At 47.7% G+C, this 19,101-nt stretch overlaps 1 protein-coding gene across 15 annotated transcripts in view; it reads left to right on the top strand.

Annotated features, from left to right (window-relative positions):
- LRRC20 (leucine rich repeat containing 20) overlaps positions 1-19,101 on the top strand; it is a 106,094-nt gene that overhangs the window by 1,769 nt on the left and 85,224 nt on the right. For 2 of the 15 annotated variants that reach the window (XM_027597065.2, XM_027597055.2), the window contains exons 1-3: positions 232-312; positions 2,001-2,057; positions 7,156-7,338. The exons of 1 other annotated variant lie outside the window; for it this stretch is intronic. In XM_027597065.2, the coding sequence (XP_027452866.1) occupies positions 7,311-7,338 (28 nt within the window). In that variant the 5' untranslated portion in view covers positions 232-312; positions 2,001-2,057; positions 7,156-7,310. Of the gene's footprint in view, positions 1-66; positions 165-231; positions 332-1,005; positions 1,100-2,000; positions 2,058-7,155; positions 7,339-18,783; positions 18,891-19,101 lie in introns of those variants that run through there. 12 more of the 15 variants (XM_027597064.2, XM_027597051.2, XM_027597053.2 and 9 more) reach the window with 11 other exon arrangements.

Genomic DNA, 19,101 nt, shown 5'->3' with positions numbered 1-19,101 from the left:
GCCGCCGCCCTCTCAGCCGCCGCCGCCGCCGCCGCCCGATCCTCCGGCCTCCGCCAGCAGCCCCAGCAGCAGCAGCAGCACCAGCGGCAGCAGCGGCGACGACGACGACCGGAAGCGGGCGAAGGCGGGAGCCAGAGGGAGTTCGGGGAAGCTGGTCGGCGGAGGTGACGTAAAGGGGGCGGGGCGGGGCGGGGCGGTAGGGGGCGGGGCGAGGGCGAGGGGGCGGGGCCGCGGGCGGGGAGGGACTGAAGTCCGGCGCGCCGGCCGCGAGTCCGAGGGAATATACGCGAAGTGCTTGTGGGCCGCGCGAAGGTAGGCACGGAAAACTTAGGTGGGCTTTTTCTCCGATTGCGGGTCAGCACCACTTTACTTGAGCCAACTTCCGTTCTCTAGCCATCTAAACAAAAGTGTAATTTTACTTTTAATTGCTCCATATTAAGTATAGGCGATGCGTGCGCCATGTATTAGAAAAAAAAATCAGAGTTGAAAGGTTGTAAACCACTGTCTCCCAGTTTCCCAATTCCCCTTTCCCGGGGAGACCACTGGTGCCATCTGTATACTCGTGTATCCCCCCAGAGACCGTCCCTATATACACACACATAATGCAACATATAAACATTAAGGAAACAAAGAGATGAATAGCTCCTTAGAAAGGAACTGGAACACAGGGTAAGGTTAAGAACACGAGGTACCTAAAAAATCTCGATTTGCAACGCTCTTCTTTCCTCTAGGGGTTCTCAAACTTTTCAGTCTCCCAAGTTTACATTCCCAAGAATTACTGAGGATCCCAAAGAGCGTTTCTTTGTCTGGTTTTATCTAATTGATAATCACTGTATTAGAAATTAAAACTGAGATTTTTAAAAATGTTCATTAACTTATAAAGTTAATGTCATTACATGTCAACATATTTTTATTTTAAAAATTCTATTTTTGGAAACAAAAAAATTACTGAGAACAGTGGCATTGTTTTACATTTTGGCAAACATTTCAATGTGTGCTTCGTAGAAGACAGCTGGAGCCTCACATCTGTTTCTGCACTCGATCTGTTGTGATGTGTTATTTTGGTTCAAGTATGTGAAGGAAACCCAGATTCACACAGGTAAGTAGATGAAAAGAGGAAACCTCACAGAATCTTAGAAAGGGCCTCAGGGACCCCCCCCGCCAGGGACTTCCAGACCACATTTTGAGAACTGCTGCTGTAAGGCAGCATTGCCTCTGCCCACAACATACCCAAAATGGAATTGGCAAGAGACTCATGGGTACTACCAACATAGCTAGCATCGTTCCCATTTTGCAAATAAGGAAATTGAAGCTCCGAGATATTGAGTGTTTAGCCCAAGGAAAACAGCGACTACCTCACTGCTGAGAGCGCCAAACAATTACTTAGTAAAGACACAAACAAAAGAACTTACACAGTGAAGCAAATACTGTGATTGGTGGTCAGGTTGGGCCAGAGCATAACATGGAACGATTTTGTGGTGAGTGTCCAAGAATTCAGGAAGAAGAAACCCCTGCCTGCCCTGCAGCATGGAGGTCCCCAGAGTTGGAGGGGACTGAGCTCAACCTTGAAAGATTCCATGGTTCTATGGTTTTGCATATGTCAAAATAAGGACAAGGCGCCTGGCTGGCTCAGTAGGTGGTGGAGCTTGGGACTCTTGATCTCAGAGTTGTAAGTTCCAGCCGCATGTTGGGTGTAGAGATTACATAAATAAATAAATCTTTTAAAAAAGAGAGAGAGAGAAGGAGGCACTTTCTAGAGGAAGGAAAAGGTAAGATGCTAGTTTACATCTGTGTAAAGCTTACAAAGTGTGTGCACTCCGCCTTGATCTCTCTTTGATTATAGATATTGGGGTGTTCTGGGAAGAACAGGGAGCTCTTTCTGGCCAGAGATTGGGTTGGAATATGGAATGAAATGAAGTAAATAAGGTTGACACCAGAGCACAATTTTGAAATTGCAGAGACAGGGAAGTATCATCTGTTTTTTTAATTCATTTTGACAGGCAGCCTGGAGTACAGAAAGAAGCTCTCGGATTAACAGCTCTGTGACCCCAGGCAAGGTACTTACACTCTCTGAGCCTCATCCATATTACGGAGATAACACTGTTACCTCACTGAATACTCCTGTGAGTTAAGCATATAAAGTGTTTTAACAAACGATTGTGTCCTAGAAAGGTCATACTGAAATTAATGGAGGTCTAGAATTTTCTTCTGAGGAGCTCTGGTGTCTTCTTTCCCCAAATAGAAGGTATCATAGTCACTTGTTCTGGTTTCTGATTTGAAATTAAGTGTGTGTGTGTGTGTGTGTGTGTGTGTGTGCGCGCGCGCGTGCACGCGTGCACTCACGGGCATATGCACGCACACACGCTCGTACACATGGTTGTGTGTGTATGTACACATATGGATGGATTTCATCACCTCTAGAATATCCTAAAAAAAACCCCACTCAACTAATTTTTCATACCCTTTCTAAAAACTTGCTCTTTTCTTGTGTAACAGCTTTATTGAGATATAATAATTTACCATAAATTTCAGCTGTTTAAAATATACAATTCAGTGGTTTTTAGTATATTCACAAAGCCATTCAACTATCATCACCACTATCTACTTTCAGAACACTTTTTTGCCCCGAAAATATGCCCAGTATGCATTAGCAGTCGCTCACATTTACCTCCAACCTCCTCAGCCCTAGGCAACCACTAATCTCTGTTTATATAGGTTTCCCTATTTTGCGACTGGTTTCTTCCATTTAACATGTTTTCAAAGTTCAACTATGGGTAGCACATATCAGTACTTTGTTCCTTTTAATGGCTATTACAAATTGTATGGCTATAAACATTTGTGTACTAGTGTTGTGTGAGTATGTTTTCAGTTCTCTGGGGTGTACACCTAGGGATGGAATTTTAACTGTAGACTTAACCATTTGGGGCACTCCCAGGCTGTTTTGCAGAGTGGCTGCACCATTTCACGTTCCCACCAACAGTGTATACAGTTTCCAATTTCTCCACATCTTTGCCAATACTTGTTATTATCTGTCTATGTGATTATAGCCATCCTAGTGGATGTGAAGAGGTATCTCATTGTGGTTTTGATTTGCATTTCCCCGATGACTAATGGTGTCGAGCATCTTTTCATGTACCTATTGGTGTTCCAGAATATATCTTCTTTGGAGAAATGTCTATTCAAATAATTTACCCATATTAAAATTGGGTTATTTGTCTTTTATTGAGTTTTAAATGTTCTTTATAAATATTCCAAAAACTGGAACCTCATCAGATATATGACTTGAAAATAACTTCTCTCATTCTTTTGGGATATCCTTTCACTTTTTTGATGGTAACCTTTGAAGCACAAAAGTTTTTAATTTCAATAATATCTTATTTATCAGTTTTTTTCCCTTGGTTGCTTGTGCTTTTGGTGCCATAGCTAAGAAACCATTATTTAATCCAAGATCACAAAAATTTGTGCCTGTGTTTCTTTCTAGAGGTTTATAATTTTTGCTCTTACTTTTAGGTCTTTGCTCCATTTTAAGTTAATTTTTTTATATGGAGTGAGGTAGGGGTTCAGCTTCATTCTTTTGCATGTGGATAACCAGCCCACCTGGCACCATTTGTTGAAAAGGCTATTCTTTCCCCATTGAATTGTCTTGGCAAAAACTTGCTTCTTAAACTGACATTCTCTGGGGATATGTACTCCCAGATGAGGAACTCAAGAAGGTGGGACCATTGTAGGTTGGCAGAGTACTTTTAGAAGCAACTGAGCAATAACTGTGACAGCAACTAATGTCCAATGTCTCACTCTTTTAAATAATTTATGTATACCACTGCTTCATATATTCCTGACAACAACCCTATAGAGTAGCCTCCGTTATTATAACCATTTTACAAATGGCGGAATGAGGCTCAAGGAAGTCGAATAACTTGCATAACAAATTGCTCCAAACCTTGTGGCTTAAAAGAATACATATTTGCTATCTTTCAGTCTTTGAGGGTCAGGAATGTGAAAGCCACTCTCTCATGAGGTTGCAGTGAGGATGTTTGCCAGGTCTGTACTTATCTGAAGGCTTGACCGGGGTCAGAGGATTTGCTTCCAAGCTCATTCACATGGCAGGGGATACGAGGCCTCAGTTCTTCATCATGTGGACCTCTCCAGAGCCGCTTGAGTGTCCTTGTGACATGGCAGCTGGCTTCTTCCTGAGTGACTGCACTTGAGAGGGAACACAGAACGCTTAACAACTGAGCCACCCAGGTGCCCCTGTCAGATGAGAATTTAAAGATATCTCTGCCTCCTCCCCCAGAGCCTACCATGGGGGACTAGGAGGGTCTCATGTGGCCTCAAATATACTAGTTGGGTATTATCTCAGAATGAGGTTATGTAGATAGTTGGGGATTGAGAAGCTGCCAGGGCAGTTGTGACCCCCACAGACGTAGTACCCTGAGATCCATACCTGAAGTCCTGCCATTGAACATGCAAATTATTGATTGAACATACAAAATACACCACATATGGGCAGCCCTTTCTTGGAATGCTTAATATGTATTGATATAATTGGACTTGCAAAAAACGGAAGTGGCCTGGATATCCTCGACCCAGGGATGTCCTTCTGAGAGTCTCTTATTTCAGTGGTTAGCCACCCAGGCTTTCCAAAACTCATTCCTTCTCCCTGCATTTATCTGGTGACTGTGTTCCCTCTGGTTCTGTCTTCCCCAGGGGCCGAGGAAGGCTGGCCCCACCCTCTGTAATGAGGCCATCCACACAAGATCTGTATCATCATAAGGATAATCACCCCTTACCTTTGGATAACATCTTTCCACTTTACAAAGCACTTTCAGACCATCACCTCATGTAAGCTGAACCACAGCCTTATGATGGAGACAGACTGCTTATTATTCTCACCTACGTTTTACAGATAAAGAAACTGAGGCTCAAAGAGGTTATGACTTCACTGAAGCCATGCAGCCAAGACCCATGCAGCTGGGACTAGTTGTTCCTGCTTCTGGCTGGCCATCCTGTGCATCTGCTCCTTCACCTTGGGGGAAGGTGCCCCTTGGGTACCCATTCTTTATCATCACATTTCTGAATGCACTGGGCAATAAACAGCATCCATTTCTTGAGCTTCTGAAATATAAGAGACCGAACGTGTTCAGAAGGTGATAACAATCATAGATAACTTTTATAGGCATCCAGGCTGAGTCAGGTGCTATACTAGGCCTTCTAGAGATTTTATCTCTCTATTCCCACTGCCATACAAGGTAGGTATTATTATGCGCGTTTTACAGATGAGGGAGCAGCCTTAGAGAAGCTAGCTTGCCCAACGTCACCTGCTGTATCTCTAGAAATTCTCTAGCCTCTTGCTGTGGTTGGGAACAGTCTACTGTGCTTTGGCGTGCCCTGGTTCCAATGCTGGCTTTCCCTCCTGCTTGTTGTATGACCGTGAGCTTTGAAGCTATTCTGTCATCTGAAAAATGGGAGGGTGAACCCCTCATACCCGGAGTGCTCTTCTAAGGACTACATGTCAGGCCCAGCCAAGGTTTGGCCAACAAGCATGGTGATTAGGCACCAGTCCAGAGCCATGAAGGTGCCAGGGCCATGAGGCTGGGAGAAGGGGTGCAGGTGGTGTAGCAGCATGTGTGACTGTTGGCTATGCCAGAGGGGCCGTGCCTCAGCATTTCCTCTTTGGGAGGTTTTGTCGGGTGATGCCAACAGAAGTCTGTAGCTGTGGACTTCAGAAAATGAGGTTCGGTTTGTTCAAGGTTACCTCGGCATAAGAAAGTCCTCCATCGCAGCCAGTTTATTATCTGCCTGTTTACTACAATTCAACACATGTTGTGCCTGTCTTTCTCCCTCTCCATCCCAATATTAAATAGAAGATTTTTCATGGTACAGTCCTCCCTGTATTACCCCAGGCCTGCAGGGAGAAGCGGGCAGTATGCTTAATGCCACACCACATCCAGTGGTATGCTCTGGTACTGATAGCTTGAGCTCCAACGAGAGAGAGCACTTTTGACATGGAAATGTACTGTCATCCAAACAGTGAATGATGTGCCATGCCCTGGGCCAGCCAGCGCCCAAAGGCAAAGCACACAGCGTATGGAGCCTGAGAGCCAGCCAAGAGTGGGTGCTTGCCATGTTGAAGCAAGAGGTACTCTGCCCCAGGGAGCTTCTGCTCTCTTTTGGGTAGAGCCCAGGGTTTTCTTTTCTTTTCTTTTCTCTTTTTTAAAGATTTTACTTATTTATTTATTTGAGAGAGTGAGTGACAGAGAGAATCCAAAGCAGACTTCCCACTGGGCACAAAGCCCTATGTGAGACTTGTTCCCACAACCCCAAGATCATGACCTGAGGGGAAATGGAGAGTCAGACACTCAACTGACTGAGCCATCCAGAACTCAATGGGAATTATGATGACTAAGTAGGTTCTGTCCGATTCAGGGTGAAAGACTCTGACTCCAGAGATCTGATTCTCCATGCAGGTTCTGAACAAGATACCTGGCTTCCATCTCTCCATTAACTAATTCATTCAGAAATATCTGCTCAGATGCCGGTATGGCCCCAAATCTGGGTTCAGGGGTGAACAAGAACAGACCTCGTGGAGCTTCCATCTAGCTATGGGACTTAGCTGCCTTGGTGACAACTCCTTGTATCCCGGTCTTCTGTCTGGATTCGGATGGGGTTATTCATCCACTCTGAATTCAGCTCAGAAGCCCTGGGATAGCACTGACTGGAAGGGCACATTGGATTATGTCACCACCCTCTCTTCCATGGCTTGCCATTATTCTTGGAATCTTGAGGAAGGCCCTGCATGGTCTGGCCTCAGCCCCTACATTTCTCCCTTCCATTTTCTGTGCTCCTGTTCCTCACATAGACCACATTCCCTCCCATCACAGGGCCTTTGCATGTACCCTTCCCTTTGCCTGGTTGTTCTCTGTGATGAACAGATTTTAAGGTGACCACCATGATGCTCACCTCCTGGCATTCACACCCTTGAGTGTGCAGGGACCTGTGACTTGTTTCTAACTAAGAGAATATGGCAAAGGTGATGGAATGTCACTGCTGTGATTATGTTAGGTTATGTAAGACTCCATCTTGCTAGTGGACTCACTTTAAATTCCCCCCCTCCTACCCCCATCTCTCTTACTCTTGCTCTCACTGGCTTTGAAGGAGCAAGCTGCCATGAGTCCTACTGCCACAAGAAAATGAGTTCTGCCAAAGCCTGAATGAGCTCAGAAGTGGATCCTTCCCCAGTCAAGCCTCCATGTGAGAATGCAGCCCTGCATCACACCTGATTGCAGCTTTGCAGAGGATCCAGCCAGGCCATGCCAGGACTCCTGACCCACAGAAACTGTGAGACAATAAATGTATTGTTTTAAGTCACTAAATTTTTGTTTAAAAAGAGAAAGCTGTGTAAGTGTGTTACTATTTTCTATGTGCAGCATAGAAAACCAATATATTCTCTAATATTCACCTAGTTGACTTCTACTCATTCCTTATCATCCCCATGCCACTCAGATGCATTTTCTCAGGGCAGCCTTCCCTTCCCTGTCTGCCAGGGCCCAGTCTCCTGTTAGAGGCTCTCGTGTCACTGTGTGCCTCACCTGTATGACCTGTCCAGTTACAGTTGTGTGATTAATTACTATCTGCCCCTTCACTAGACTTTAAGGTCCAAGAAAGCAGCCTATCATGGTCTCTGCTTTTCCCCAGGGACTACCACAGTGCCTGGCACATGAGCATGTTCAGTAACTCCCTGGTGAATAAATAAATAATTTACCAGGAAGAGTCAGGACAAGTGCAGTGAGAGACAGGGATTGTTCAGTAGTTAGACTTGAGAGAAAGTGGATACTATAGTCCCCAAACCTCACTTTTATCATGACATATCTGGACAACTGAGGCTAAGAGTGTATTTGTGGACATCCTTGGTGGGAATATGTCCATACAGCAGTCCCACTGAGCCAACCCCAAGGCTTGGCATGAGTGTGTTTCTCTTGGAAGCTCCAGACTCCTTCTTCCTTTCAGAAGAACATCTTGTATTTTGATCACCAGGCAACTCTCTTAACAATGTCCGTCCTTTGAGTTTCTACTTTGAGGATGGGAAATGCAAGGGGAGAATGGAGGGGTAGGTAAGGTGAAAGGGACTTCAGCTTGGCAGTTCTAGGAAGGTTCACAAAATGCCAAATAGCTTGCCCCCATAATAGACAGGTAGGTGAGTACATGGTGCCAGGGATTGGATTGTGTCTGCTCTCCCCCAATCCATGTGTTGAAGTTCTAACCTCAGATACAGTATTGTATTTGGAGATGGGACCTATAAGGAGGTAATTAAGGTTAAAGGAGTCATAAGGGTAAGGCTTTGATCCATAGGACTGGTGCCAGAACTCTCTCTCTGCTATGTGGGGATGTAGTGTGAAGGTAGCCGTCTACTGCCAGGAGGAGAGACCTTAACCAGAAACTAAATCAACTGGCATCTTCCTCTTGAACTTCCCAACCTCCAGGACTATAAGACAATACATTTCTGTTGTTTAAGTCACCCAATCTATGGCATTTTTGTTATGGAAGCCTGAACAGATTAAGACATGGGGTTATCCAGGAGGCAGTTTATGCTATAAAAATAAGATTGAGGAGCCTCAGAGTTTAGGTTTGTGCTCTCCTGTATCTCCAACTGGACTTCTCCTCTCTCCTCTGATTTTTTTTTTTTTTTTTTTTTTGCCATGAGAGGTTAAACATACCCGAGTCTCTATAGCTTTAAACATCTCTCTCTGGGTCCCAACGCCCTTCGTAGCAATGGCCATGTTTTCCTCTCTACCTTCCAGCCAAGGTTCTGGCGTTGTCTACACTTGCTGGTTTAGCACGCTCTCATTTCCATTTATTCACTCTTCATTTTTTTTTTAAGATTTTATTTATTTGACAGAGAGAGACACAATGAGAGAGAGAACACAAGCAGGGGGAATAGGAGAGGGAGAAGCAGGCTTCCTGCGGAGCAGGGAACCCGATGCGGGGCTCCATCCCAGGGTCCTGGGATCATGACCTGAGCCGAAGGCAGACGCTTCACTCTTCAGTCCCTTTAGCTGGGCCTCTGCCCTGCAATAGCTCAGAAGCTGCTTTGATGTTACATCCTGCAGACTCTTTGGGGTCCTCATCTGACTCTGCTCTTTTTCTCAGCCCTTCCTCCTTCTTTGAGTTTCAGGACACTGGTCTCTTCTGCTTCCCTTTGTCTCTTCCTGGCATCTCCTTTGTGGTCTTCATCTGTCCTCTGCTACCCTACTGCCCCTCATGGAAATGTTGATGTTCTCCGGGCTTTACCCTTGGTCTCCTTCCTTTCTCACTCCACACCTCTGTCCGGTAAGCCGTCCCGCTCCTGCTCCTGCATCTGCTGAGGGCTCCCAAACCTATAGCTTCAGCCCAGATTCCTTGAGGCTGCCTGGATGTCCCTCAGGCACATCTAACTGTACATCCTGTAAGTCAAGCCTACTGTTCCCCCTCCCCCCTCCCCCTAGCTCCAAGTCCTCTCCCCTCCCACATGCCCTTTCCTGGAACATGGCATCATCATCCTCTGATCACTCCGGTCAGAGACTATAGGTCAACTTCCATTCCTCTTTTCCTCACTGCTCAGCTCTAGTCAGTCACAGTGACCTGCCATCTCGGCCTCCTAAATATTTATGTGCATCCATCCATTCCTATCTCCACTGCCTCTTAGTCCCATACAGAGAGGCTGAAAGACTCTGATGTATCTGTTGCTGCTGTATGGCATGATTTTAACAGGCCAAGGGAAAGCTCCAATGGATGCACCAAGGAAATGAGCTTTTGCTCTCTCTAAAGCTGTAGGAGAGAAGTGGATTGCTGTCTGGAGGTGCAGGGTTTAGTGGATTTCTAATGAGCTCTGTCACTGGAGGCACTCGAGGAGAGGCTACTGTAGTGTGGTCTACTGCTTTGGGTGTGATGTGGGGCTGGACCCAAGATGCCATTCATGGTGACCACATCTAGCTCGCAGATGCATTCTGTTTGGCTCTTATGTGGTTCAAAACGGTTTCATGAGTTACCAACATTAAAAAACTGGAGATTTGGGGGCACCTGGATGGCTCAGTCAGTTAAGTGTCTGCCTTTGGCTCAGGTCATGATCCCAGGATCCTAGATCGAGCCCTGCGTCAGGCTCCCTGGTCCACAGGGAGTCTGCTTCTCCTTCTGCTCCTCCCCCCACTCGTTCTCTCTCTCTCTCTCTTTTTCAAATAAATAAAATCTTTAAAAAATCAGTAAAACAGTTTGCTTTAAAATTTTTTTTAAAAAACCTGGAGATTTCAACATAAGAAAATGAATTTTTAGCTTTTCTGGAAAAATCAGAATTAGCAATTCTGGGCCCAGAGCACAGGATCAAGACTGGGAGCTGACTTAACAGATGCTGCATCTGATGGACTGTTCTCCATGGTGTCCACTAGGGGCTTTTGCTCACTCGAGCTACTGCCTGGACCCTGGAAGCATCTGAGTTTGCTAAACCTGAACTAGATATCCTCCAGTTTCTATCCAGCTTGTGATTTTACACTATCGTATTTTAGCAATGGAGGAAGTTCCCCTGGGTTTTCCTCGAGGCTCTGCCATGTCACTAATCCTGGAAAATCCCCCTTCCCTTGTCTCTGCAGTAAGAAGTGTTACTGGACCTGTCCGCTTTTTGCCTCTACCCCCCACTTCCCTTTCCTGTACACCCCATTTGTCTTCCTGTTCTGAATACTCTTCTGGCTGAGGTCTTCAGTTCTCTGTGGTCCACTCAGCTCCAATATTGCATCTCTTCAAAGCCCAGCCTCCTCAGGCATTTCGGTAGAGGATATGTGCCCCTGTCTTACCATTGCTTTGGAAGTTACATGACTCGAAGAATGAGACATGGGAAGATAGGTGAGTGGGATGTTCTTATACAAGGTTCTGAATGTCCGCTAATGGATGCAGGGGAATGAATGACCGTCCAGGGAGATGCTGGACTGGTTAGGAATGCTTTCAGCTGCAGATAAGAGAAACAGCTCAAAATCCTGAATCAAAGCCATGTGACAAGATGTCCAGAGATCCGAGGTTGCTGGAGCGGGTTCAGGGCCTCTGTCACAGTCAGAGTTGGCAGCTGAGGCTGCAACTATCATAGTCACACTCAAGGCAGGAAGAAAGCGGGCTCATTTTATCAGGAAAGCAAACACTTGCCCAAATACCTCCAGCTGATTTCTGTTCTTATTGCACTGCTGTGATGGGTGTCCTTCCAAAAAAGATTGGTTGGAATCCTGAGCACCAGGACCTCAGAATGTGACCTTATTTGGAGATTGCATCTTGAAAGAGATTGCATGGCGGAGCCTTCGAGTCATGTAACTTCCAAAGCAATGGTAAAAAGAGGTCGTTAGGGTGGGTTCTAACCCCGTATGACTGGTGTCCATGTAAAACAGGGAAATGTGGACAGAGATGGGCACAGAGGGAAGGCGATGTAAAGGAATAATGGAAGGAGGTGGCCATCTACAGGCCAAAGAGAGAGGCCTGGAGCAGAGCCTCCCCTCATAGCCCTCAGGAGGAGCCAGTCCTGTGATGCTCGCAGAACTGTGTGACAATAAATGCCCATTGTTCAAGCTACCCAGTCTGTGGCACCTTGTCATAGCAGCCGTAGGAAACGGACACAGTTGAGCAGACCGTGACACATGGCTTCCTCTGGTTTCAAGAGAGGCAGGGAAGGCAAGGACTTCATTGACATGGTGCTGCCCCAAACAAAATGGGATTCTGTTGACGAGGAAAAAGAAGGCAGTGGATGTTGGAATGGGCACCAATAGCATCTGCCAATATCCTGCAGAGTCAGGGGACAAGAAAAGCTGATCTACAAGAAAGGGTGAAGAGAATGGATGCATTAATAATTTCCTGGCCCATTGATAAACAAACAGGTGGTTAATAAGCACTCCCTAAGCATGTAGGGTCTCCAGCCCCGTGCCAGGTAGAGGTTATTTCCGTCATCAATCTCTGCCTTTCCCTTGAGCAGCTCATAAGTAGACTTCCGACACAAGATCTGCATTTATGAGCCATGTTTCCCTGGGCCCCAGTAGTCTGAGCATGAAAAACAAGGTTTATTTCTTTGGCTTGGCCCCCACCTACCGAATTGTAGGGCCCCCTACCGCAAATCCCTCCCTCTGGCAGAGATCCTCATTGTTCCCTAGTATCCATTTTCCCCTTCATCTTTTCCATAATAAAATTCACAAGTGTTAACTGAGCACATGATCACTCAGCCATACACTATATTCCCAGCCTCCCTCCAAGTTAGGTGTGGTCACATGACCAAGTCAGGGCCATGGGGAGTGAAGGAGAGTGTTGCCAGCAATATTCGGGTCATCCCCTTAAAGGCAACCTGGCTTGCTCTGGATGCTTTCTTTTCTCCTTCCTGCCAACTCTGAAAGGGTTATAACTGCAGCAGCAGCCTGGGACCCAGAGGTGGGAGGGGCATACTGAAGATGACACAGTAACTGGCCGTTTTGGTTTTTAGACAACTTGTTTGGAATGGAGCTGTCAACCTTCCCCAGATCACCTGTCTCAGGAGAGAGGGAAACACATTCATTCATTCATTCATTCATTCATTTATTTTTTAGATGGGGCGCCTGGGTGGCTCAGTCATTAAGTGTCTGCCTTCAGCTCGGGTGATGATCCCAGGGTCCTGGGATAGAGCCCCGCATCGGGCTCCCTGCTCGGCAGGAGGCCTGCTTCTCCCGCTCCCACTCCCTCTGCTTGTGTTCCCTCTCATCAGCGAGCCTGATGCGGGGCTCAATCCCAGGACCCTGGGATCACGACCTGAGCCGAAGTCAGTTGTCCAACCAACTGAGCCACCCAGGCGCCCCCACATTCTTTTATTTTTTTTTTAAGATTTTATTTATTTATTTGAGAGAGAGAGAATGAGAGAGAGAGAGCATGAGGGGGGGAGGGTCAGAGGGAGAGGCAGACTCCCCGCTGAGCAGGGAGCCCGATGCGGGACTCGATCTCTGGACTCCAGGATCATGACCTGAGCTGAAGGCAGTCGCTTAACCAACTGAGCCACCCAGGCGCCCCCCACATTCTTTTATTTAAGTTGAAGTATTTTCGGGTCTTATTTTATAGCAGCCTAGCTGTCCGCTAGTTGAGATAGCCCTGAGAATAGAGTAGGGGTGTCCCATGTGTGCTTGCAGACATAGTGGCCACTAACACTGGGGGGTGGGGTGGGCGGGGCAGGGAATACTCTCCATGGTGACACTGCCTCCATGTGCTATGTTTCCAAGTCCCAATCCAGGCCTGTCTCTGGCTTTCAGTTTCTCGCCAGGACCCCGGAGCTAAGGGCAGGGCTAGGGCGAGGCAAGACCTCAAGAGGAACTTTCAGGCCGTGCCAGGGTGGGATTGGCAGCTGAGAGTGAGTGGCTCCTTAACTGTCGTGCCCCTGGGAGCCTCTGGGACCACTCCCTAGTCTGGGATTGCCAGAAGCCATAGCTTCGTCATGGCCACCCTCTTTGTCTCCGAGGGGCGTCTTCTCCTGTCACGTGCTTTCGACCCAGGCCTGGGACCAGTGACACTGCCGCCTGAGCTCCAGCCCTGGTCTATCTCCGGACCTCCTGACTCTACTTCCGAGAACTTGTTGGACAGCTCCCAGTGGATGTGCCCTTACCGGTCTTCTGAACATACCCTAAATCCTCCTGCTCTTTAGTCAGCCCTAGACCCACATGTCCTTTGTTCTGTACAGGGCACAGCCCAGTCCCCTGCACCTGACCCCTCTCCCACACATTTTTCTCCTTCATCCCCACATCATTTTCAAGCGCTGCCCCGTCTATCTTGGAAATATCTCTTTGCATTTGTCCCTTTTCTGTTCTCTCTACAGCTACCTTAAGTCAGGTCCTTGTCTTCCTCACGTGAACCACCCACAGGGTCTTGCGGGGGCCCTTCTAGAGTTTGGCCACTATACACACAGGCTGTGGAGTTGGGCTACCTGAGGTTGAATTCTAATTGTACCACTCAGTAGACCTTTGACAAACTCCTTAACTTCTGTGTGCCTTTGTTTCCTCATCTTTAAAATGGGGCTGCTAGCAGATGTGTGTGTGTGTGTGTGTGTAAAGATGGAATAAATAACACAAAGTGTGTGGTAGAAAAAGTGACATTTTAGGTATGAACTATTATTGCTGCTATTATTGGCATTATTATTTCAAATCGTCCTGTGCTCTGTTCCTTCCTTCCAGAGTGCTTCTCTAATCAGGTCACTCCCTTGACCAATATGTTTACTCCTCCCTGTATCTACCCCCTCAGTGGACCTTCCATATTGTCTCTGGGCTCGGCCATGTTTTGCCTAATGAGCTAACAGAAAGTTTGTGCCACTAGCTGAGGCTTGAAAAGTGCTTTCACTATGGACTTGCCTTTTAGACCGGGCTGGTCCTCCGGTAAGTGACCATGTAGAGCAGAGGCCCCAGTCTGTCCCCACTGAGGCCCCTCCGCCAACAGCCTGCTGACTGCCAGATGCAGGAGTGAGGCTGTTCTAGACCATCCAGCCCCAGCTGGGTGCCAGCTGACTGCAGAGATCAGCCCAGCCAGTTCAGACCAGAACCGCCCAGCTGACCTACAGAATTGTGAGAAATGACACACGTTTGTTGCTGTAAGCTGCTAAATTTCTGGGCGGTGTATTGCAAAGCAAAAGCTAACGGAACACCCAGGAAATCAAGTACCACCTTGTCATCCCAGGAGCAAAGGCCCTCACGATGGCTCAGTGTAACTTGGTGTACCTTGGTGTACCAGTCCCACGGCTCCTTATACCCCCAGCCTCAGCCAGAGGTGAGCACCTGGGTGTTCCCAGGAATGCTTGATGTTTTCTGGCTTCTAAACCTATGCTCAGGCTGAGCCCCACTCTGGGAGTACTCTTCCCTTCCCTATTCCTTTCCCTGTCTCATGTCCTTCTTGGTCTTCTGTGTCTATTGCAATTCAACCGATCCTTGAAGACGTGTTCAAGGGATCTATTTTCCTGTGGTTGGTGGGCCAGTTGGGAGCAGCCCGCCCTTGAAACTCTTCACTTGATATTGCTGAACTCCTAGTTCTCTCTTGTTGTGGGACAGTCTTTCCCAAGGTGGGACCTATATTCTTGGAGGTCCAGGAGCACTGCTTTGAGCGAGTGATTCCCTTTTTAAATTTCTTCCAAGCATTTTGAATTAACCAAGGCATTGCCATGTCTTTACTATCTCCCTAGCACTTGCTAGCCTCCTTTTAGAACAAAGAGAAGACCCTCAGGTGCAGGCCTTTAGCAGGCAACAGTAATGTTTCATTTTATTCACTTAATTATATTTAGCAAGTTTTTCCAGTTCTATTGGGATTTAATTGACTTACAGTATTTATTTTTCATGTTACATTCTATCTACGGCAAATGATACACATTTCATTTCTAGTAAGGATATAAGGCTTTCAGGAAATCAACAGGGGCTGTGTTTAAGCTCTGGCAAACCAGCCTCTCTCTGTTTATAGGTGAAGGTGTATGGCTTCCTTCTCATGTGACCAGGCCTCCAGAGATGCTCTGTTTGGGAGCAGGAGCCTATTTGGGGCCCACTGAGCTTCTTCACCGAGAAGCCTCAGTGGGGCTTTCTCTTGCACAGCCCTGTCTTCCTGATCCTCCAGTTGTTACTCTGGAACTGAAAGTGGCAATAAATAGCTTGTGAGGGAGAGATAACATTTTGCCACTTGACTGTGTTGAACGAGATTAATAAACATCACAATTGAAAATCTTAGCACAAAAAAAAAAAAAGAAAGAAAATCTTAGCACCCTTAGCACTGTGATAAATACTGACTGAGCACCCACTATGTGCTGGGTGTCATGGGAATATTTATTGAGCACTGCAGTTGATTGCAAAACTAGCCTTGATTCTCTACCCATCCCTGTATCCACGTTCCTTGCAATGTGACCTTGCTGCTCCTGCCATCAGAAAATGGAGTCTATTTCCCCACCCTTGAACCTGGGTTGGACTTGTGACTTGGTTTAGTCAATACGACTATGGAAGTAATGTAGTGCCAGTTTTGAGCCGAGACCTTGCATGAGTCCATTCTTGCTCTTGGAACTGCACAGTTCTTTGTGAACGTGGGCTAGCCTGCTGGTGGATGAGAGACACATGGCCCAGTTACCTCAGTTGACAGCAAGCCATCTCCCCAGAAGCAGAAGCCTTTGGTTTCCCAGATACCAACCCCAGATGCATGAGGGAGTCCAGCTGAGACCCAGAAGAGCTGCCAAGCTGAGCCCAACCTAAAAGGCTGACCCATAAAATCGTAAACTAAATATTTATTATTTTAAGACACTCCTGGGGTGCCTGGGTAGTTCATTCAGTTAAGGGTCTGTCTCTTGGTTTTCGTTCAGGTCATGATCCCAGGGTTGTGAGATGGAGCCCCACGTTGGGCTCTGTGCTGGGCGTGGAGCCTGCTTAGGATTCTCTCTCTCCGGGCGCTTGGATGGCTCAGTCGTTAAGCGTCTGCCTTCAGCTCAGGTCATGGTCCCAGAGTCCCGGGATTGAGCCCCACACTGGGCTCCCTGCTCGGCGGGAAGCCTGCTTCTCCCTCTCCCACTCCCCCTGCCGTGTTCCCTCTCTCACTGTGTCTCTCTCTGTCAAATAAATAAATAAAATCTTAAAAAAAAAAAAAAAAGAAGATTCTCTCTCACCCTCTGCCCCTTCCCTCCCTCAAAAAAAAAAAAAAAAGACACTTCTGCACTTTGGGGTGTTTTATGATGCAGGAATAGAAAGTGCTGACTGATACAAGTACTTACTACGTGCCAGGCTGGTTGATCTAAAATCAGACAGAGTCTTGGGAGAAAGACACGTGCAGAGATGGCATAGTAATGGAAATGGTGCAGTAAGTACTCTGGAGAAGCAAACACCCAAGCCACAGAAGATGTGGACTTTGAGCTGGGCAGGAGTCTTCTCCCTGTGGAGTTAGAGGGTCCAGGATGAAATCCTTGGGAGAGAGGACTGAGTGTAAGGAACAAATGTGGGATGCCTCAGGCTGGGGCCATCAGTCCATGGGATTTACTGAGCCCTTACTATATGCACAAAAGCACTAGCCTGGCGATCTCAGGTCTGTGTATGGCCTGGAGGAGAAGAGAAGACATCCATGTGTGGAAATTGGCCAGAGATATAATGCTGTTTTCTTTTTCCTTTTTTTTTTTTTTTAAGTAAGCTCTACGCCCAGCATGGGGCTAGAACTCACAGCCCAGAGATTAAGAGTCACATGCTCTACAGACTGAGCCAGCCAGGCACCCTGGAAGGGTGGTTTTAAGTGAAACAAGTGACAGGGTCCTCTTTGTCCAGAGTGGTAAGGATCTTGGCTTGGGCAGAACAGGATTTGATCCATTTGTTACTAATATCCAGTACCTGGTATATATGTGGCAGGGATAGAGTGATGCTGAGGTTGGGGAAAGGCTTCCACAGACGGTCTTGGTGGGAAGGAGTCAGAACACATGGCTGCTCAGGCATCCCCCTGAGTGGTAACCCCTTGAGGGCAGGGTCTGTGTCTCATTGATCTTGGCATACCCCAAGACATAGGACCTTGCATACACTAGGCATTCAGGTTCAAAGACGTTCTTTGGAGACGTTTCTCATCCCCTTCCCTGTATTCCTACTCACCCATTGTATTAGTTTCTAAGGGCTGTTGTAACAAATTGCCACAAACCACGTGACTTAAAACAGTTGTATTTTCTCATCGTTCTGGAGGCTGGAAGTCCAAAATTGAGGTGTCTTCAGAGTTGTTTCCTTTCTTGCCCCTTCCCAGCTTCAGGTCCTTGCCCCCACAGTCCTTGGGATTCCTCGGCTGATCGGCACATCACTGCCATCTCTGCCTCTGTCTCCGCATGCCCTTCTCCCTGTGCGTGTGTCTCTTCTGTTCTCATCAGAACACCATACACACCCTACTCCAGTATGACCTTACTGTAACTAATCTTTGCAGTGACCCTCTTTCCAAATAAGGTCACATTCGGAGGTACTGGGGGTTAAGACTTCAAAATACCTCTTTTTGGGGAGACAATTCAACCCATAACATCCATCAAGACCCACAGGAATGTGTGCTCCTTATCTGACTGCCCCAAACACCAGAGGCAGCATTAAATGGTCTTTCTTCAGGACTCCTACATATTTAGTACATGCTTCTGTTTACTAGAGCATTTGACATGTTGATCATTGTCACGGACTGAGTCAGGGGCCTCGCTTCTTTTGTGGTCTCCATAGTGCCTTGTAAAAGGTATACGGTGAGTCCTCCATCAGCTCCCTGAGCTGTCATGCTCAGCACTGCACGAAACATGTCATACATTAGTCCTCGCAATGACCCCCGTAAAGTATTTATGTACCTTAACAACTATTTTATAGTGGAGAATGTTGGGATTTAGAGAGGTGAGATAACTTAGGGAAGTCAGAATTATCGTCTCTAAAAACCCGAACGGGCAACTGAAGGCATCCCATGAAAAGTTCTCTATCCTCCGTCTTCACATTTCTCAAAGTACCCCTGATCTGGCTAATTCAACTCCATTCCCTTGAGAAGAATCTGCAGCCTCAGTCCTACCGATCCCGGGTTCTGTGTAGCACGTTCGGGTCTACGCGCCCGCCCTCCCTAGCGTTTTCCCTCCAGAAGCCGCACACAAAGCGGATCCACCCTGCGCACGAGAGCGCGCGGGCCGCTTTTCCGCGCGCGCCGCTCCCGTGCGCGGCGTGGGGACCGGCGCGCTGATTGGCTGCGCGCGGCCCGGGCCCGCGGCCTGCTCCCGCCCCGGCACCTATCCTGGTGCGGCGATTGGCCGAGCGGCCGTGCGCGCAGAGACCGCGGTCTCGCGCGCCCCGCCCCGCCCGCTCCAGCGCGCCGCTGTTGCATGGGGCGCCGCCGGCGGCCGAGGGAGCGTGACTGCGCTGCGCAGGGCGCTAGGAGGCATTGTCGCTGTAAGTGGAGCAGAAAGCGGCCCAGAACGGGGCCCCACGCTTCGTGCCCCGCAAAGTAAATGCAGTCCGAGGCTGAGCGCTGGAGGGCTGGGGGCGAGAGGGAGAGAAGTGCCCCCGGTTCTGCAGCGTCCCCTCCCCTCCCCTCCCCTCCCCCAGGTCACCGGGTGGAAAGGGCAGCGGTGCATCAGCTGCGGCTTCTGCAGTGCCCGGG

This window comes from Zalophus californianus, chromosome 15 (genome assembly GCF_009762305.2).
Source record: "Zalophus californianus isolate mZalCal1 chromosome 15, mZalCal1.pri.v2, whole genome shotgun sequence".
NCBI classification, from domain to species: Eukaryota; Metazoa; Chordata; class Mammalia; order Carnivora; family Otariidae; genus Zalophus; species Zalophus californianus.
Note: the sequence above shows the minus strand (reverse complement) of the source record. Positions and strands in the feature narration are given on the sequence as shown.